Raw genomic sequence first — 21,979 nt, 5'->3', positions numbered from 1 at the left:
ACAATCTGTAACCCACTAACCCCCCCCCCCCCCCAATTTGTCCTATGACTACAGGGGTGTTAATGGTGCACTTCACCTTGAATGGTCCCTTAGTTTAGCATAAGTAGTTAGCAGATATTCTGTCTGTTCGATCTTGTATTTAGCCATGACGCTCTGAGTACCTTTCTCAGACCTGAGGAAGAGCTCTGTGTAGCTCAAAAGCTTGTCTACCCCAAAAGTAGTGAGCCGCTATTCTATGATGCCCACAGCTTAGCCGGAGAGCCAGGACTAAGGCATTCATTCCTGGGATATCAGATCTGGCAGCAGGGCAAGTTCCAGTGAGAGTGAATATTGCAGGGGTGGCAGGGGTGCAGGACAAGACGCAAAGCGGTTTTATTCTCTGCATTGCTTCTCACCCTGATCGTATATTCGATCCGCATGCAGGGCAGTGCAACAGCTGATGGTTGTGCCATCGAGGTGGCGCAGTGATGTGTACAATGGGAGCAATCTTCTGATTGGGGTGAAACATACATGTACGTGTGAATGGAGGGACACGTGCACCCAGTGAAGCTGGGCTGTATCCAAGTCAGGTGCACTCAGTTTTGTATGTGCACCTTAAAAATCTGGCTTAATGTCTGCAGGCACAATATTCATGGAAGCGGGTACGTAAGTTCCGTGGCACTATCTCGTAGATGGTTATACCCTCCTAGTGTCAGCCATGGGTCAGCCATCTGTCTGTTTACTATTCGTAATTAACTGGTTGCTCCAGTTCTTTAGGATAACCACCTCTGTCCCATTCTTATTAAAGCTGAGGATTTTATGTCGGTCAGAGGCAGCAGAATGGGAAACTAATTGATAATTAGTTACTGTGAGTAACGACCACTCGTAGATATAATATAACAGAGATGAAGAGGGTGATGTGGGCAGCCAGATGTGAAAGAACCTCATAATTACATCACTTAATATTCACTCATGATGATAACCACAAATCAATATTCTGTATATATGATACTGCCAGGTTACAGTACTCTGAAATGCATTTGCCGAGTGGATCTTTGACAAACTCATTATGAACTTGTAAAACATTTGCACCCTTTAAAGCTATTATGGGGCTCTCGTTTCTAATTGCTGTGTACACCCACAAGTTATTATCCAGTTCAGGACTCCTGTGTCTTTCAGTGTCTCTTCTGCAGGGATTCGCATGTTAATAGAAAGTGATTTTCCACGTATTCCCCCCCCCCCCGCTTTAAGCTATAAATGCATGTATATGTCAGACAGTCTGTGTCAGGACATCCCTGATTCCCGGTTTAACATTGTGGGTGTGTTGTCTTAAATGCCATGTTACAAAGAGAAGCTCTGCAAATGTTAGGTTGTCTCGATGGGGTTCTGTTCTGTGTGGGTGAAATTCACCCCTGTGCGGAGAGACCAGCACAAGGTATGTGCACTAATTAAATCCTATTTAAACCCTCAAAATAGTGTTTAAGTGGGCAGGTCATGCCTACCTACCTGAACGAACTTTACTGTGGCTAGGGCAGGTACTGGAAGAGTGAAGTTGTAACAGCATGAGATGCTAACCCTACAAGTTACCCAGAGTTTTGGGTAGGTTTGTACAGGCCGGACTGCTGCAGCTTCACTGTTCTGGTTAGCTAGGTTAAAGCTAGCTCAGGTACGTCTGCTTGAGCTGCCATGACACCCAGTGATGGCCGTCTAGACATACCCTCACGAGAGTCATACGCCCTCTTTCACCCTTTATTAAACTTGGCACAAACATTAATGAATGCGCCCTGGACACTTCCATCAAAACAGAAGAGCAATTATGTCTGCTGCTTACCAATCACCAGTGAGGCCTCAGAAAGTCTCCCAGATGGGATTGTGAATGACAAAGATAAAATAATTGATTGCTCCTGGGAAGTTCTGGCAATGGGCGCCTTCTTGTGGGATGAGAATGAACTGACCTGCCGTAAATCATTATACAATATAGCATGAAGCTGCATTTATTTTTGTTAAAAACAGTGGCATGTTTATAGGGCTGGGGCACCCTGCTTGAACTTCCAACAGTGTTGGAACTCTACATGACCTCCACCTCCTGAATTTTCTTGTCTAGGGACAGGAACCTCCAGGCTGCTACTGCTCCCTCCCTTCTTAACATTTCAGGCCATGGATTCCTCTTGTCTGTCTCAAAATATCCCCTATTTTCTTTGACTCCCCAGATTAATTCCACTGGAAGAATGGCGCTTTTATTTTCTGTCTGAGGGAAGGCATTAGCTGCCTGCAGGGAATCTAGGAGCTAATTTATAATTTCACATTTTCTTTTGTTCTCTGTGGGTCGTATACTTGTTAAATAGCTGGTGTGTGGTATGAGAGGGGGTGCCCGGGTGAGAATTTTAATGGAAACGTGCTGAATTTCTCACTTATAATTTGATTAATAGCCTGATAAACTGGCTGTGAAGAGGAGGGAGTGGATAAAGTGACAATCTGAATGTTCTGTTCCTCCTCCTATAAACCACTGAGCATGTGATGAGCAAAGACTGGACCCCAGCGTGGTTGTACGAGTCTTATTAAATGGATGCTTGCTGATTCTGGGGATAAAAACCTCAACAGCCCACATCCCTCTCTTCCATCTTGCGGGGAGGGGATTTGCAAAGAGCCGACTCTCTTTAGTTCTTTATGTTGGCCTTCTAGTTATTTGAAGCGGGGTAGGATGTGGAGTGCACCATACAAGCCTCGAGCAAAGTTCGTACAGCATTCCTGGTCTCCGGCAAGCTGTACTAATAGCCAGAAAAGCAGTCATTACCCATCCTACCACGCATGCTATAATAAGCAGCGTAAATTACTGTGTTCGTTCATTCTCATGCTTAAAGGATAATAGGTGTTTAAATACTACTGGAACAGCTGTTCCAAGAATGCAGTGACATTAACGGGACCTCTGCTGCGTTTTTCCCCCTCTCCCCATTATGGGCAGCATGTTTTCTAAAGATTTTGGGACAAATGATATCCAATGGCCTCTAATTTTGTGTCCATCGCCAATTCCTGGCACAATCAACTGTGGTTGCAAACGACAGAACGTAGGAGTCTATTCAGACATCTAGGGCCGGAATGTGGAATTATGCCATTGACACAGGCAGAAGATCCAGCACATTACAGGAAGGAGAGTCCAGTGGTTAGAAGCTAGTATGGGACTCAGTAGGCGTGGGTTCAATTCCCTGCTCCGTGAGGCGGAGATCCTCAAAGGTATCAAGGTGCCTTACTCCCATTGAAATAAATTGGAGTTAGGTGTCTAAATACCGTTGTGAAACTGGACCCTAGTCTCTCTGTGCATGTTCCCCATTTGTACTATGGGGGTAATAGCAATTCCTGCCTCACAGAGGTGTTGTGGGGATAAATACAGAAACCATTAAGATTCCGAGGTGGTAAAGAAACTGTGGTAATGGGGGCCATATACATTTCTTAGCTAGATCTGTTCCTATCATTTGCAGTTGATTGTGGTCGCAAAATTAGATGCCCGGTTGAATTCCGCTTTTTAAAAAATATGTCCCATAATAATGATTTCCCATTGCACCCATAGCCCCGATCCTGCAGCTGGATCTACCTTGCATTGCTGTGCAGCCCCGGTGACAATTCCACAGTCTCGCACGTGGATCTCCTGGTAGCACGGGGGCCACAGTTACACTTCAGGAAAGATTTTGTGGTCACCAAGCAGTCAGGATATTCTTTTTCAAAAATGAATGTTGAAATGGAAAGGCTGTCAATTCAGATCAGCTCAAGGTGAGATCCGTTTTCACTTGTTACACAATCAGCCTGTGGAACACACTGCCACAAGGTATAACTGAGGACAAGGGCTAAGCATGATTCAAAACCAGATTAGACGTTATTGCAGGTAATCAGAGTTAGAACAATAAAGGTTGAAATATTTGGAAGGGGCTGTAAAACCTCTTGCTTCGGGGGCAAGCCAGCCTCTTACTAATAGGAGTCATGAGAGAATTTTCCCTGATGGGAGGTTATCCATAACTACCTAGTGGGAGGGTTTCTTGCGTCTTCCTCTGAAGCATCTGGTACCACTGTGAGTGACAGGATATTGCATTAGGTGCAGAGCTGGTCTGATTCAGCAATTCCAACTTTCTTATGACCCCCCCTCTTTTGCTCGGATGAGTATGCATCTTTTTGTGTGTCTATCATACATCCGAAGCTCTGCAATACTGTTCTTTGTGACAGGTGGAGGAGGATGTTTGTTTCTTTTTAGCCTCTTACGCCGTTGTCTTTTCTATTGCAGGCCTAAGGATACGGCTCTTCAACTTCTCCCTGAAGCTTCTCACCTGTCTTCTCTATATTGTACGTGTTCTGCTTGACAATCCAGCAGAGGGAATAGGATGGTGAGTCTCTATTAGATGCAGTAAGGTGGATTTTGTCTGTCTGTCTAATCCATCATCGGGTATTTATTAGGCTCCCGTCATGATTGTCTCTAAGCATCTTTCAGTGTTATTGGTCTCCAGACAGCACTTCTTACTGTTTAGAGCTTACTAGCAATTAAGTAGCTGTGGGTCTGATGATACCCTCAGAAGTTCCACCATAGTCCAGTCCCAGATAAAGGGATCTCATGTTCTTTCCTCCTCACCGTAGTGCTGAGTCTCCGTAGTTGCTGCAATGGGGAATAATACATAGAGAACCAACTTTCCCCTTCAAGGAGTGGTTTCTATCCAGAGGTGAGGAGATTTCTGCGGGCGATAGCAGTGAATCTTCTCTTGCTTCTTTTCCTTTTACCACAGCAAAAAGAGTGCTGCTTCTCCAGCCCTGTTGTGTGTTCGCTTCTGACTTTGCGATTCCTCTTAGACGATAACTTATTTCACCCCCTTTCTATTTGGACGCTTGAATGCTAACTTAAATTTGAGGTACAGTGATACTGCTGGAAACAGGACATGATCACCAGCTAACCACACCCCTGCGGCATGGGGAAACCTGAACTCATGCCCTGCTCCAGAATCACAAGCCTTCCAGCTTTGCTGACTTGTTGATCAAAGGGAACCTGCTGGTCATACATATAAGCAGGTCAATTTTTGTCCACTAGAGGGCAGTAGTGGACATAAACGGGAACCTTTCATGTTCCTCCACCTTGATTGAGTCCCACAACAATTCAATGAGCAGCGATATGTGAGTGGTCATATTATCACCTTTTGTCTTTTCCCTGCCTATTGTAAACATTATTTCAAAAAAAATTCTAATTCTTCCTGCTCTGTTTTTTCTTCATTTTTAATCAGTTGATTTAACAAATTTGTCTGATAGAATTGAGAATTCCTAAAACCAAAACTAATGACAATCCACCAGTCTATATCTGCCCCTCCTACCTCCCAGAGTTTGTTCTGTCTTATTTATTCATCTACTTATGGCAGTGACGGGGGCTCTTCTGCTCTGAATGCATGCTTTATTATTATTACCATTAGCTGCAGAGGAAACAAAGCAGAGTATTTTCTTTAGGCCTCTTGTGGGATCGCTGAAACTCTCAGAAGTTGTGGCATATTTTTTAGTGTACATTTGTTATCCTTAAACTACCGTTGACAGTGATGGGTCCCAAAGACTGCCATGGGGAAAGCAGAAGGTCTAGAAGGGGCGGTTGGAGGGTCGGGCTGGGCATTGGGACCTCAGTCCATAAGATGATCTGTTTCCACATGTTAGTCTAACACAGAACGATTAGTCTAAATGTATTTCGCAATAGAGCTGCCATTGCGCATCTTGGAGGGCCTTTTTAGTAAGTCAACGTTTCAAACCGAGTTTCAGAAGCACTATTGATTTCCCAGAGCCGCTAGACGTTCTGTCTGAAATCCATTCAGACGCTTCTGATGTAGGTTGAAAAAATCATCTCTTCATCATCGTATCAGAACTGCCGAAATGTCGGTGATGCACTGAGATGAAAAATAAAGCTGTGAGCTTTACAACTAGAGATAAAGAACTGTCTCAAACAGAACTCTGTGTAGTGGGAAATAGCTCTTGTGTGTGTCTATGGATACCTGTGGACTGAGTCATTTTAGCAATTAGCTGTCAAGTCACCATCCTTGCAGACGGTTAATAGAAGATGTAATAGTGAACATTTTGTTAGTACTACAGCAAAGATGAAGGGTGGATGCCCCAAGTGGTCTTGTCTTGCCTCATTGTTTGAAACTCTATGATATAATAGTCTGTATATTCACTAGCCCAGTACAATGCACTGGACAATAAAGGTGGTAAAAAAATGTAAAAACATTTTCACAGAAAGTTTTCCAAATGCGCTGGGAAAAAATTTCGTCTGAGTTTCAAAAATGGAAATTGCCCTACAAGCTGGCTGAAAAACAGCAACATTTTTTGGTAAATGTAATCAAAAAGTTGAAATGTGTCTCATTTGAGTTGTACATCTCCAGTACTGAGTGCCGATGGCACCACACTGCTCACTGACAAAGAAAAGATACCGCAAAGGTGGGCAGAACACTTTAACAACATCCCCAATCAACAATCATCTAATAATGAGGAGGCAATTGATTGACTGCAGCTGATCCCCCAATGCTGACTGAAACTGCGAAAGCAATTGACTTGCTGTCAAGTGGTAAAGCACCTGGAGCAGATGCTATACCAGCAGAAGTCTACAAGTCCAGAGGCTTGCACATGGCTTTGAAATTGACTGAATTTTTTCAATCAATGTGGTCTTAAGGGACTATACCACAGGAGTACAAGGATGCATCCATTGTCCACTTGTACAAGTGGAAAGGCAACAGATCTTCCTGCAACAACTATCAAGGCATCTCCTTGTTATCAGTAGCTGGCAAAATTCTCGCCAGAATTCTCTTGAATTGCCTTGTGCAACATATTGAACGAGGGCTCTGACCTGAGAGCCTGTGGCTTCAGGAAAAGACACGGGACCATAGACATGGTGTTTGCAACTCATCAACTTTAGGAGAAATGCCAGGAACACAACTGCAACCTGTATAGGACTTTCATTGATCTGACAAAAGCTTTCGACTTTTAACATTAAATTTTTAAAAAAGCTTTAAAAATTACTCTACCACCTTGCTGCAGACTCATAGTTCAAATTGCCTTCAGACATGGGACAAATGCTCAAGCCTTTAGTGTAGCCTACAAACGTTTTCTAGATGTTGACATCCTTGAAGGCACCTACCCTAAATCCTGTTTAAGTCTTTTGGGAGGAGATCAGTGTTGTCATTTCAAGAGCTGAACTGACAGATGATTAGATATGTCAGCTTTGCTCAGTATTTGAATATGTGTCTTATTTGCCGGTGTCCTTTTTTTTTGCCTCTTCTCTATATATAATTTCTCCCAGCACAGAATGCAAGTCAATTAGCATTTTGATTCTTCTGTTTGCCAAGGCTGCAGGCTACTTATCTAGGTGTGAAAGCAGGGGAAGGAGAAACATCTGACACTAATACAGAACTTTTCCATCTTCTGTCCTATCCCTCACAACCCCAGTGAAGGAGGTGTGTAGGCAGAAAGTGAAGTGACCAGAGTCCGTGTTGGAGCCAGAACTAGAACTCTGAAGTTCCTGGATTCACATCCTATGTTTGGACCATGCCTCTTATTTTTGACAGTATTTCACCATCTGGGTTGCTGGGGGATGTTGATATCAGGCCAGTTCTCTTAGGAAACTGGCAAATCAATTGACTCTTGGAAGAAGGAGAATGTCTCCACATGTCTCTGAGTAAAATGAATTCCAGCTTCTCTTGCCTGTGAAAACCCAGCCAGCTAGAGAGCCTAGTCTTCTAAGATGCTGTCACTCTTTCTAGGTGGATTCAGTTCCTTCTGTTTGTCCATGTTGAAATGCGATTTTAAAAGAGGCATTTTATCGTCTGATATATTTGCATTATCCGAGGGTATCTTCACACCTTTAGGCCTCCATTGGCACGGACAGGGAAACAGCCAGTGTATATTAACTGGGTGAGGCTTAACATACCAAAGCTCAATGAAAGAAGCTGAATTCTTGCATTCGATTTCCCAGATTGCTTGCAGCAAAACTCCTTTCCAGTCCAGAGAGAGTCTTCAGCAGTACGTGTGCAATAAATGCTGGTCAGCATGGCTGCGTCCTTCCACGGTAATAGCGCGTGATGAAGTCTTAGCCTCAATACTCTGCGTGCGCCTTTCACTGCTGTCTGCCTGGCTAGTTGCTCTGGGGAGCAGCTGGTTTGCCCTAGAAATGCAAGTTCAATAGCCTGGGCTCTATTCTGATCTCTGTTTATTCATTCAGAGGCAGCTTCCGCTCTGCCGCATTTTACAATGATAACAGCCATCAGTGGGGAACATCGGTACGGTATGCCGAGCTCCCCCTGGCTCTGCCAGCTTCTTTTGGATCAGTTACAGTGGAGAGTAGGTCTGTGATTTGTTTCAGTGTCCGGGTTAATGATTTGCTGATCGCTCCCTTAGTCACCATGGGTAAAATTTCAAAAAATACTTCTGTAACTTGGGCCCCAAAGTCCCATTAACTTTCAATGGGATTTAAGCATCAGTGAGAGTTAGGCACTTCTGAAAATTTTATCTCATGACATTCCTCAGCATAATTATGATAACAGAGATAATATGAGCCCAGAGGGGAAATCACACCTGCCACTCACTCACTTCCCCTCCTCCGGGGTTTCTAAGGATGCCCTAAAATGTACAGGGGTGAATTTCAGTGAAGTGTCTTTCATTCTTGCATAGTCAGTTTGGACCCATCTACTGTATTATTTATAAAATAAATTGCTATAAAGAGTCATTGGCCCTTTAAAATTCTTCTGACCTTTTAGGAAGCATTCCACTGGATAACAACACTGAATTCTTGTTGAAAGACACATCTGTCCTCTGCAACAGGAAGACGTTTAAAGAGCTTTGTATATAGAGGAGCAGCACCTCAGCTTGTGTTACCTGTAGTAGCTTCACTGACATTGGTGGAACTATGACAATTTATGTCAGCTGAGGATCTACCGCAGAGTAAATTTCAGAGGCCATCAGAATACATCATTGAAATGTAGCTTGGTTGAAAATATTGGTGTTAGACTTTTCTGGGCATGGGGAGGAATGTCCCAAGAAGCTGTGATGCAAGGCAGGTGGTTATTGGTTTTGGATGAGGTGTGACCAGTTGGATGTAGAGGATGGTGACAGACAGATGCTGGCTTGATTAGATGTTTCTCGAGAGGTTGTTGCTTTACAGATGAATTGATGTTTGTTTCCAGAACTCAGCCCATGGCATAGTTTGAGATGAAGGGCTTTTATATTCAGAGATTATATTGATACTAGATTCATTACTATGGTGTTGCTAGACTATGGCATTTGGGAGGTATTTTCTAGGGCTGGCTGGAGAACAATATTCCATTTTTCAAAAAAAAAATAGTGGTTTTGACATTTGTTTTCATTTCTCGTTGGAACAAAAATGAGACCTTTTTGAAATATTTCATAAAAAAACATGAAAAACGGACTGTCTAGCCTGTGGTTAGAGAACTCATCTGAGACAGCGAAAGACCCAGGTTCATATTCCTATGCTGAATCAGGTAGAGGAGGGACTTCAAGCTCAGTCTTTCATATGCTAGGTGAGTGCTCCAACCATTGGGCTATGCGGGCAGGAGGACGGGGTGCTCTTGCTTGCCTTCCCAATGACAACTGAGTCAAAATCAATACGTTTCCAGGAGACATTTCAGTTTCACTGAAAAATTTTAACTAAGTCAACTAGGCTTAGTGCAATGCACTTCAAATCCAAGAAATGCACCTTATACACACTTATCTCAGACTTCAGTTTTTAATGTTATTCCACCCAACCTTGTACTTTAAATTTTTAGCTGGTCTTTTAAGTCCCCATTAGAATAATGAAAGGAACAATATCCTCAGAAATAACCTACTTAATCAGGCAGGTTCATCAGTGTCTTGCACCTTATGGCATCTTGCTTGGCGTGTTTAACACTTTACAAATACAAGGTGATGGTCCAATAGTAATGAAAGGCCTAGAGGATTAATGAGCCTAGCTTCTGCTAGACCTGGGATTCCAACAACAGAAAGTACATTTGTAATGTACTTTAGCCGTTGGTGTTTTTATGTGGGAAACCCCAAGATTTAGATGGGACTTGCCCCAGGAGAAATTTGTTTCAAGTGCTTTCCAACGGTCTTTCTATGGTATGTACCCTCTCTCCTGTAGTATCTAAGCACCTCTCAGTCTTCAGTGTATTTAGCCTCACACCATCCCTGTCAGGTAGGGCAGTGCTATTATCCCCATGAGATGGGGAACTGAGGCACAGAGAGACTCAAGTGAGTTGCCCAAGGTCATACAAGAAATCGGTGGCAGAGCAGTCTCCCATGGGCACGGCTAGTGACTGAACTACTGGACCAATGTTCCTCTTGGTAAAGCAGTAGCTCACTTTGAGCATCAATACCAGAGTCCTTTCCCCATTTGGCGATTTTACCTTTCCAGACTTGTGCAAAGCAATTTGGTACCATCTGAAACATGCATTGTTGCTTTGCAGTCTTCTTCCCTCCCCACCCAACCCACCTGTCCAGGATGCTTAATTGTGAAGAGCCATGCTACCTGGCACCCACGCTTGTGTTTCCGGGTTGTGAAGTATCGTCACTCTGCATTGTGCCAAACAGAATGATTAACGACTCGCATTCATTTCTGTTTCCACTCATTAGCATCGTGGCGGCCCTTGAACTTGGCTCTTGGTTAACCGTTCTGCAGAGAGGGGAGCAGAGGGTTAGTTTTAGTGCTACTGGTCGGAATTTGAATTAGTGGATAAGCTTTTAACAACTGCAGGTAAAAAACCTCTAGGACAAACGGGGTTGGTTGGCTTTTATTGATTGATTGATTGATTTTAGCCTGCCAGAGTGATGCAGCAAAAGTGCCTGCGTTAGTCACACCTGGGGACTGATCTTTATAGGTGCAGAGTGTCTGCAACTCTCAGTGAAGTCGATGGCCTCTGGCCCCCTGGATTAAAACCACTCTAATTGCTGGGTATTATTATTACTACTAGACCGTGCTGCATACATCAGCTGAAAGCACATCTAGCACCGACAACCCAGTTGGTTTCTGCAGCTTCCAGGCTCTTTCTCCTTTTGGGAACAATGGCTTTGGTATCAACCTGCGTCACTTTCATGAAGTTAAGAGGCAGGCTCCGACTTGGATTATTCTTTATCTCTCACTGGCCCCTTGGGCTGGTCTGTTGCATCTTACTGATTTCTTGGTTTGTGTTTCTCTTGTCTTAGCTGGGAATGCGAAAAGCAGAATTACTCAACCTTCAACCAGTCGTCTACAGAAATAAACTGGTAAGTTGCTAATAGCACTTAAATCCTGCTCCACTCTAACCAGTTGTTGGGGAGCCCAGTAATATGAATTTCTGATGCTTGTGGCTGCCTGTAGCCACTGGTTGTCCATAGTGATGCAGCTGTCAAAGGAAGAGAAAGAATATGAATCTCAGTAACAGAGGGATTGAGATGCACAGTTAGAAAAGCATCCACTGTTCTGCTTTTGGAAATGAGTAATTCTCCATGCAGAGGGTATTCTCAGTAATCTGTTTAACAAAACTCTCATACAATTCAGCACGCTCGCTCTTGCTTGCTAGGGTAGGACTGGATGTGCATGGGAAATGAATTTCACCTCAAGCGGGTTTGCGTTGTCTGGGGTCAGAACCAGCATGTCGCCTGTGAGAGGTTTCATACGCAAGTTTGTGGTTCAACTTCTGTCTAGTTTCTGCTCAACAAGTCTAATGGACACAGTTGTCCTAGAGTGAGAACAATGGATGGTTCCCATCAGTCTCTCCCACTGGAGCATGTAGGGTTTTCGGTGGCTGAGCCTAATTGTAGTTCACCAGAGATTCTGTTCTCGAGCTTTGTGAATATCAAGACTTACAGTTGTTGAGGGTTCTGCAACCAGTTTGATTCCCTTTGCACCTTGAGTCTCTGAGATTTGCAGGAATTATTCAACTCATTCAATACCTGAATTCACTCCCAAACTGCTTAGTCCCAGATGGCTTTCACCTGAATCCATCCCTTGGTTCCGGTTCGCCAAAAACTCATCCCACATTCATGTATCTGGCCTGAGTTTGGGATTTCTAGCAGTGAGTCTCACCAGGTTTACAGTTTTATTACTGAAGTTTTGCAAAAGGGAATGACACAGAATTAGCTGGGCCTGAACCAAACTCTAGGCTTAAAGACCCATGACTTTGAGGAAATTCAGATCTGGATGCAGACTTTGCATTTTTGAATAATAATAATGAATTTGATAAAGCTATAGATCAGTAAATGTTGACATCACACCTGTTGGGTAAAACATTGAATGGTTTGTTTAAAACAGATTCCAATTTAGGACCATTTTGAATTTTCTTTATAGGGCTCCAATCTTATGGGTGGATAGAAAAATGCCGTTATGGGCAATACAGGTAAGTGACTGAACCAAAGGCATTGTCACACAAAAGGCATACAGTATTTATTTTGTGCAAGGTTTGTTCTATGTCATCAGTGTTTCTTCCTGGAACAAATCCTTGAAGACTGATAAATAGAGGACACAGATTTTCCTGGTGAGTGGAAATAGATTGTGTTTTTCTGCTGTGAGCAGCAAGATGACCTTAGGTGAAACTTGTGCCGATGGAAAAGATAACAGTCTGTTTAAGCAAATGTTTGTGAAGATAAAACTGTGAGTTTTGCACAGCTCTGCTCTCCTGGCTCAATAGAGCCTGGGATAATGTGGGTCTACAGTGGAGCCAAATAAGGTTCAGGGGATCAAGGACCTCCGAGAAGGTTCACCCCCCCCCGTCCTCCCCCAGTACTGCTCCAGTCTTTTTATCTCTGATCTTTAGATGTTCTTGGGTGGGGGAAGGGAAGGTGTTATGGGTCCAACATGTTTGGCCATTTTTACTCTGAGTTGTTTTATTGGTGAAAAATTTCCCTGTGATGAATTTTTAACAAAAGGTAAAATCCCATCTCCATTAAACTCGATATAAAACTCCTCTCGTCATCAGTGGGGCCAGGATTTCAGCCCAAGGACTTGTCTAACCCCGAAGTGGTGCTGCTTTATCTTTACCAGTACGGTGAAAACAGCCCAGGCCCTAGTGTGGATGCAGTTCTTTGGGTATAAAGGGAATACGCTATATTGGTATAAGGCACCTTACTAATTGCTTCCACACTAGGGACTGTATCAACATAATTATTATTTGTTAAATCAAAATAATCCTCCCCTCCCCCCAACCAGCATAGTTGCACGGATACAAGGACTGTCTAGAGCAGGCTGACATCTCTTTGAAGTTTGACAACAGAAGTATGATGTGGAAATGGAGGATTTCCCATTGTGATCCCCAATCTGTGCCACTCCCATATCGTCCTGGGGTTCAGTAAAGGTCCTTCACAGCCTCCGTGGTTGGCAACTTTCATATTTGTTGTTTGTAAACCAGGTGGGAATGCTCAGTCAGCGAGACTATTTGAGTGGCTGGATAGCCTCAGACCTCTCCGATGATGCTTCAAATCAAACCCAAGGCAATTATATTCTTTTATATTTTTTTCAGGTTAGCGTAGCTTTAATCAGCTTCCTAGAGACCATGCTTCTCATCTATCTCAGCTACAAGGTAAGAGCCCTCCAAATAATGGATTTAAAGTTTAAGGCCCAATCAAACACTCCTTGAAATCGATGGCAGTCTTTCCTTTCTCATTCCCTCTCATTCTGCAGCAGCTGCTCTGTTCAGATCGCTCCCAACACAGCTTTACTGTGGGCATTTGAAATTCAAACCTGGAATGAATTTTGCAAATGGCCTGTGTCTCTCTTTTTTTTATGGGCCAAACAAATCCCAGATCCAAGCACCCACTGAATATCAGAATATTAAAAACCTGGATCTGAATTCTGCAGCTTGAATCTCATCTCTAATGCACATGAAAGTCTCCCAGCTCTCACTCATCACTGAGCTCGCTGAACTGAATCAGACACTCTTCAGTAGGCACACAGGGAAATATTCCTGCAAGCGAAAAGTCAGTTTGTTTCATACAGCAAATAAAAGATGCTTACCAGCATATGGCCCCTGGCACCTCCATGCAGCTCTGTTGCTGAGTCCTGTCACAGGGATTGATCCTGTGTGGTGCTGAGTGTTGTGGACTTGATCCAGCAAAGCCTGGAAGCAAGTGACTGACTTTAAGCTCACAAGGTGTCTCACTGACTTCAGTCCCATGCCTTCTTCAGGCCAGAGTGGGCTGCCCCCTGTAGGACTGAGCGGCGTGAGTGCTCGGTGGAGTACATGAGAACATAAGAGCTGCCATGTGGGGACAGTCCATGGCCCATCTTGTCCAGGATCCTGCCTTTGACAGTGGCCCATCCCAGAGCTTCAGGGGGAGCGTACAGAACAAGGCACTCATGGCGTGATCTTCCCCCGTCTTCCATGCCCAGCTTCTGGGGAGTCTAGCCACAGCCATCCCTAGACTCGGGACGTGGTCTGAAATGAGTGGAAGATCTGGGAAGAGGTGGATCCCAATGGATGGACCCTGGTAAAAGGGACTTTAGTTGGGGATTGGTCCTGCTTTGAGCAGGGGGTTGGACTAGATGCCCTCCTGAGGTCCCTTCCAACTCTGAGATTCTATGATTCTATGACTGTGGCAGCATCAGCCCCCACAGCGCCCCCTGGTGTCTGGTCTACCTTCCCTCAGGGAGGCTTTGTCCGGCAGCTGTCCCTCTCAGCCCCGGAAAGGGACTCAGCAATGGAAATGAAAGGGCCTTCCACTCTCCTGGGTTACCTTTCACTCTGCTGTCTCACAGAGCTTTGTCCCTTTGGACCCAGCCCCCACCTGAGCCACTGACCTCAGGGCTCCCTCCCCGTCCCCGGAGTCCTTCCCCCCTCAGTCTGCCTCCATGCCACCTGCCTGGGGCTTGGTCTTTTTCAGGAGCCTCCTTCTCTCCTGACAACCTCTCCCTTCAGGGCTAGATGCAAGAGGCAACCTCCCTCCTGCAGCTGTCTCGCCAGCTGAGCTCTCCCAGATCTGTATGGAAATCACCTGGCTCCTTCCCAGTTGGGTCTGATAACCAAACAACCGTCTGATCCCAGCCAGTCAGGATCAGCTGTTGGTGGGGAGCTTAACCATCACAGGCAAGACTGAGCCCAGCTCCCCTTAAAGGGCCAGCCAGCCTATGACAGGGGCCCAGCTGCGACGTTAATCTTCAACTTCATTGCCTTCAGAAGAGAGGCTGAACACGCCAATGCCTGTAAATTCTTTTTTTTGCCACAGAGCTATTAGATTCATAACAGCCATTTTATCTCCCTTCTGTCAGATGCCTGAAACCCCCTTGGACCAGTTTTCTGCACCTCGGCATAGCTATTCGCCGCTATTCTGATTACAGCCCAGGCAGATGGATTCTGTTCTGTATCATTTACTGAGCTTTCCCACAAAGGAGTCTCCAAAATAGCACAAATGGGGCACTTTTCAAACAACATGGATTTTCTTTTAGTTTTGTGGATAGAACTTCATTCTCCCTTTCTCCCCCAGGCCCCTTGGGTGCTACCGTCCGTGTCTGTGCAGTAGCGGAGTCATTTGGTTTCATACCGTCTCATAACCGCCATCTTTTGTGGCAGCCTCAGCTCAGAAGCCACTGAGATAGAAATACCCTCTTATCCATCGGGGTTCTCCTACCAGCTGAGAGTTGGGGGCAGCAGGGAGGGGACCATTCCTTGCTTCGTCTGTTCTGTGTAGGAGAAGAGGATTTCTACTTACAGGCCTGTCACTCTGGCTCCTTTTACCCTCAGAGAAAGAAGGCTTCAATAAATGTCATCTCAGAGTAGGGTTACCATATGTCTGGATTTTCCCAGACATGTCCGGCTTTTTGGTCCTCAAATCCCCGTCCGGGAGGAAATTCCAAAAAGCCGGACATGTCCGGGAAAATAGGGAGAGGATGTGGAGCTTGGATCCGGGCTGGAGCCACTGGGGCTGGAGCCGGAGCCGCTGGGGCCGGCGGTGCTCGGCTGCCGGACGGCGCCGCTCGGCCGTTCCTGGGGCCTGAGCCGAGCCAGGCCGGAGCCGCTGGGACCAGGGCTGGGGGTGCTCAGCCAGTGCCGCTTGCCCAGGGCCGGGGCCGGGGCTGGGCTGGACGTGCTCGGCCAGAACCAGGGCCCGAGCCGCGCCGGGCCGGAGCCGCTGGGACCGGAGCTGGGGATGCTTGGCCGGCGCTGCTCGCCCAGGGCCGGGGCCGGGCTGGAGCCGGGCCGGAGCCGCTCGGCCGGAACCGCGGCCCGAGCCAAGGCTGGAGCCGCCAGAGCCGCTCGGCCAGGGCCGGCACTCCAGGGCCCGAGCCGGGCGGGAGACGCCGGGGCCAGAGCCGCTTGGCCGAGGTGGCCGGACTGGGCCACGCCTCCTCGTGCACCTGGAAATCCAGAGGCCTCTAAACTGGGTTAGAACCTGCTCCATTCAAGGTGAAAGGCTTGTACCCTGGCACTCTGTTCCCCTGCTCTTCTTCATATTCTCCGTTCCATTGTTTGTTATTGGGTGAGTGCTGACACGGTTCTGCTTCAAGGAGGTGATAGTCTAGGGGTCTTTGCTGCCTGTGTCATAAACTAAGCTTCACTAAGAAATAATCCACTGACCTCCCACATCTCATCCCCTTCCTGCTGTTCATCCCGCTCGCTCCTCATGTCTTATCTAAAATGTAGATCATAAGTTCTTTGGGAAAAGGACCAGGGCTGCTTCTGCCTGCTATGAAATACCCAGCTTTCTCCTGGCTGCTACAACATCATAATAGCTGGAAATGACCCAAATCGGAACCTTTTAAATTGTCCTTTTCAGTATTCTTCCGGGATTATTTAATTAAACTATGCATTTTTTTTCATTCTGCAGGGAAACATCTGGGAGCAGATTTTTCGCATTTCATTCATCCTTGAAATGATCAACACGGTGCCCTTTATAATCACAGTAAGTGTTTGCTCTTGACATTTTTAAACCAATCATATTTCAATAAATGCCACGCTACACTGTTTTCATTATGAAACCATGATTAATGGGCGTCTGTCCTATTACAGGAAATGTTAAGAGCAGGTCAACTCCTCTTCCCCTCCCCCCCAAACCTTTTTTTGCAGTAACAAATGACTTTCTGTGGAAAATGTTCATTTTTGTTTAAATTTTCCAGTTTCTTGGTGGGTTCAAAAAGACTTGTCATGAAATTCGGGACTGGCTGCATTTCTCCTGGTTCCATGGTTGGTTGTGAACATGCTGCATAACCCTAGGATTGTATGGAAGATGGTCTGCCTGCCATCAGCCCTGAGACCGCATTGTTTGTGACCCACTCAGATACTGGCCAATGTAATCAAGACCCCTGCACCAGCGCAGAGCTCACTGCAGGATCATGGCCAAACTTTATAGCCATAATTCAGCTCCACTGGTGTCAGCGACTTTGGAAGATGGAGCATAGACAGGTCTCAGGTGTTTGCATCTAATCTAGATTGCAATGCTGCTCAGTTATAGCCATGCACTTGGCAGTATAGTCAAGGCTACACAGACTTGGGGCAGATCATGAAAACTCTGTTCTAAGGTCTGGAACTTGAACTGATGTAAATCAATGTCGTTCCATTGAAATCAGTAGTGTGATGCCAACTTGCACCAATATAAGAACGGCCATACCGGGTCAGACCAATGGTCCATCTAGCCCAGTATCCTGTCTTCCAACAGTGGCCAATGCCAGGTGCTTTAGAGAAAATGAACAGAACAGGTAATCACCAAGTGATCATCCCGTGTCGCCCATTCCCAGCTTCTGGCCAGTTGAGGATCTGACCCAACCTTTGCAACTGGCAGTTTCTGTAATCTTTTGAGGCCAATTATCCTCATGTATTCCTCTGCCAAAACTTTGGAAATTAGATTCTTAGGGAGTAGGGCTAATAATTGACTATTTACTTATTTATTATTTATGACTTATTTAATAAAGGAGCATTGATTTTTGTGAGTGTTTTTCAAGTAAACCTGCAAATAACTATTGTTTTCTAGATATTCTGGTCCCCTTTACGGAATTTGTTTATTCCAGTTTTTCTGAACTGCTGGCTGGCCAAGTACGCCCTGGAAAACATGATAGTGAGTAGCCAAAGATCACCCACTCCCTTCCAGCGTAACCAGAAGAGTAGCCTGGCAGTCTTCTTACTATTGTTTCGGGATGTTTGTTTTACACTAATATTGAGAGAGAAACTGTCAATTTCAGGCGTCCTTAACCATGCCCCATCTTTGGAGAGTATCTCGATGCTCTCCATTTGACACCTTAAATCAAGAGGTAGCAGGCTCTGATGTGCTCTAGGACCCTATTGTCCTGTGGATTATGCTGCCAAGGCGGTGACTCAAATTTATACTTAGGGCCAGATTTTCAAGTGCACAGGACCCACAACTGGGGCCAAATGCTTAAAAGACCCTGGCACCCAACAGCTCCCATTGTGACCCTTAGTACCAGATTTAGACGCTTTTCTGAAAATCTGCCACTTACTGAGGTGTCTAAATGGGATTTGAGTTCTATCGGAGATCTGAGTCCTTCTGAAAGCTCTGCCCATGGGGACTATAGCTGAGTTCTTAAGGCCTGTGTTCACAGAATGCTTCGAAATTGCATGTTAATGGGTACTTTGAAGCTGACTCTTAGCCATGTGGCACAATTCTCTGTGTATTATTTATTTATTTCATGTTCGTTATGGCTGTGCATAAGGGGCCAACCACGAATGCAGCCCCACTGTGCCAGGCATTGTACAAACACAGACCAGTAGCCAGTCCCTGCCCTGAAGAGTTTGCAATGTTACAACAGGACAGCAATGGCTTTTCCCATTTCCCTCCATCTGTCATCTCGACATCCTCCTCGTTACCCAGGCTTGCTACCTCCAGGCCTTAACTGCCTCCTCTTCACCTCCCACGCACAGGATCGTTCCAGTCTCTGTCCCTAGATCCCCTTCATCATTGGTCTCTTCCACACCATCCCTTGCACTAAGGCCCTTATCCGTGACTCGTCTCCCCCCCGCCCACTTGGCTGCATTCAGAAGTGATGACCATGATGCCTCACAATGCCATTTTCAGAGCTGCACTCTGCAGTGTCTCAGGTTTGGGGACAGAATAGGCCAATACTTATTCCTTACAGAAATGCATGTGACACTTTTTAAAAGGGACAGATTCTGGCCTGAGTTGCTTCCTACGCAACCCTTTGGAAGTCAGCAAGGTTGCACGGGTATAATGGAGGGGTAGGTTTGCACCCAAGTATTTATCCTATTCGTCCACCAAGTGAGACTTCTCTTTTTTCCAGAACGACCTGCACCGAGCGATACAGAGGACGCAATCCGCCATGTTCAATCAGGTGCTGATTCTGATTTGTACCCTGCTGTGTCTTGTTTTCACAGGGTAAGCAGTTTTGTTTGTTTTTTCTAAACCCTTGACCTGGCTGCATGCCACATTTATTCATGAAATAAATAATGTGACATAAGGCAGTGATTAAATAGATCGAGGGAAAGGCTAAGGCCCTGATCCTGTAAAGGCTTACGTATGGGCTTAGCATTTTACTCTGTGAGGAGACATGTGCATGCGCATGACTTTGCAAGATCGGGCCCTAACAGAGCGTGGTGGTCTGAAATGTGATAGGCAGAACTTTCTTCTGTGGGTGTCACTTTTATCCTGTTGCTGTGGCAGGAAAAATCATGTTAGAGCCTCTTCCGACTGCAGGTTGCCCAGCTTTCTGGAGCAGAAAGTTGTGTTGGGAGGCTGCATAGCTGGCTGGAAGTTTCCCACCCATTTGCCGTGAAGCTCTAGCCCAAAGTGCAATGAGACAAACAGACTCAACCATGTCACAGGCCAGAGGAGCTGCTCAGGATAGGTTTCAGAGGAGCAGCCATGTTAGTCTGTTTCCACAAAAAGAACAGGAGTACTTGTGGCACCTTAGAGACTAACAAATGTATTTGAGCATAAGCTTTCGTGGGCTACAGCCCACTTCTTCGGATGCATAGAATGGAACATATAGTGAGGAGATATATATACATACAGAGAACATGAAAAGGTGGAAGTTGCCCTACCAACTCTAAGAGGCTAATTAATTAAGATGAACTGTTGTCAGCAAGAGAAAAAAAACTTTTGTAGTGATAATCAAGATAGCCCATTTAAGACAGTTTGACAAGAAGCTGTGAGGATACTTAACAGCTTCTTGTCAAACAACAGTTCATCTTAATTAATTAGCCTCTTAGAGTTGGTTGGGCAACTCCCACCTTTTCATGTTCTCTGTATGTATATGTATCTCCTCACTATATGTTCCATTCTGTGCATCTGATGAAGTGGGCTGTAGCCCACAAAAGTTTATACTCAAATAAATTTGTTAGTCTCTAAGGTGCCACAAGTACTCCTGTTCTTTTTGTTCAGGATAGTGAGAGCACAGAGGTCCTATAAAGACGTTTGACCCCCTGCTCCAATCCTCACCATTCTAGGGCCACACATTCAGATTACTTCAGTCAACCAGCTTTTGTTTGCTGCATGCTGCTGTGGTTCGGGAAGGGGAGGGGACCAAGTCACAGGAGAGAGCAAAATTGCTAAGGAATTAGCTCAAATGAGCAGTTGAGAGAACCATACGTTTATTATGGGCTTTGAAGAGCTGCCTCTTGCAGTGTTTTTGGCTTGAATTTCTTCAGTTCCTTTCATGTTCTTTCACGATATCCAGCCCAGAAACTCATAGAAGCCTCCAGACTTTTGTTGCTCATCTGAACATAAACTGAGCTCCAGACCTTTTGAAGTTCACAAATAACTGGTGCTAGTAGGAATTTTTTTCTGCTCCATTAACATTGTTAGCAGAACCACAGCACTATTGCATTGGAATCACTAGGCATGAGAGTACCATATACAAATATGTTATTGGTTGGCAATATAGGTCAGGGCTAGATTTTCAAAATCATGTGAGAAAATATCTGCATGCCTTATTTGCACGCATAGTTAACAGAATTGCATCTACACATTAGACACTTACTCCCATATCCGTTTCAAGCACAATTACTTTTATGTGGCTTCAGTTCTGGGTCTTTATCCCACATTTGACCTTGGCAAGGTGAGAGATGGGGCTGTGCTCCAAGCCCAAACTGGCACACCACCTCCATCTACGTAGACAGAACATCAGCCCTTTCTCCTTCTCTAGAGCATGGGGTAAATGTGACTTAAAAAAACAAAACCCCTCTGTTGGATGCACGATGTGTTGTGGGTTTTTTTTGTTTTTGTTGTAACACAACCAAGTCAGCCCAGTAGAGAGTGTTTTTCAATCGCTCTTTGAAGCATGGCCCCTCGGATGATGACATGTGGCAAGATACATGATAGACCAATTGCACTGCTGTTCCCTGTGGATATGATCTGAGGCCCAGTGCTCTTCTAGGTGGTTACACTCATCATGTGGCCGCACTGCTAGCCGTCAGACACAAAGGCAGAAGGGTTGATCTATTGATTTTTTTTTTCTGACTCCTTTCCCTTCTCTCCATCTCCATGCAAAAATATTTGTTTCCTCTTTAAGCAGGGGGAGGAAATATTGTTCACCTCTGGAGGGCAAAGGTGTCAGTGTCCAGATAACCTGTCATGTATTTGCTAACTGCCTGTTGCTTTTGTTATTGGAGGTGTGTGTGTGTGTGTGTGTGTGTGTGTGTGTGTGTGTGTGTGTGTGTTGTGGGGGGGACGGGACAGAAGCTTCTTTACTAAAAGCAGCATTGATTCAATGGTGTTTTCACTCCCTCTTGGTTATACTGCCTCCTACGTGGTGCTCTTGGGGGCAAAGAGTCCTTTTAATGCACACAGACACGGGACGGGGAGCATGGCTGAAGGACCCTCCATAGCAGAACCTCTCTTGCTCTCAAAGGTCTAATGGAAAAGTCAACAAAACCGACTTTATAAGCTACCATGTGCACTTTGTCGGTGCTATTTCCTGTTGACCTGAACAATGGAGAATAGAGTGTTTGGGGTAGGGGTGAATTCTCATGCCCGTGAGTGGGTGCTGGGATTGATTCTCTGCCTGGCTCCCATTGGCTTTCATTGGAGGAGTGCACCAAAACCCCATACTGTGATTTGGAAACATGCAGGAGAG

General features: G+C 45.3%; 1 protein-coding gene across 4 annotated transcripts in view; it reads left to right on the top strand.

Moving 5' to 3' along the window:
• The window catches only part of KCNT1 (potassium sodium-activated channel subfamily T member 1), a 134,093-nt gene that overhangs the window by 52,037 nt on the left and 60,077 nt on the right, over positions 1-21,979 (top strand). For all 4 annotated transcript variants that reach the window (XM_034751933.1, XM_034751932.1, XM_034751935.1 and 1 more), the window contains 7 exons: positions 4,250-4,349; positions 11,173-11,232; positions 12,296-12,344; positions 13,464-13,523; positions 16,765-16,839; positions 17,905-17,988; positions 19,187-19,281. In XM_034751933.1, coding sequence (XP_034607824.1) covers positions 4,250-4,349; positions 11,173-11,232; positions 12,296-12,344; positions 13,464-13,523; positions 16,765-16,839; positions 17,905-17,988; positions 19,187-19,281 — 523 coding nt within the window. The remainder of the gene's footprint in view (positions 1-4,249; positions 4,350-11,172; positions 11,233-12,295; positions 12,345-13,463; positions 13,524-16,764; positions 16,840-17,904; positions 17,989-19,186; positions 19,282-21,979) is intronic.

The sequence above is a fragment of the Trachemys scripta genome, chromosome 17 (genome assembly GCF_013100865.1).
Source record: "Trachemys scripta elegans isolate TJP31775 chromosome 17, CAS_Tse_1.0, whole genome shotgun sequence".
In the NCBI taxonomy this organism is placed as follows: Eukaryota; Metazoa; Chordata; order Testudines; family Emydidae; genus Trachemys; species Trachemys scripta.
The sequence above is the reverse complement of the archived record's forward strand: the minus strand, read 5'-3'. Positions and strand labels throughout refer to the sequence as shown.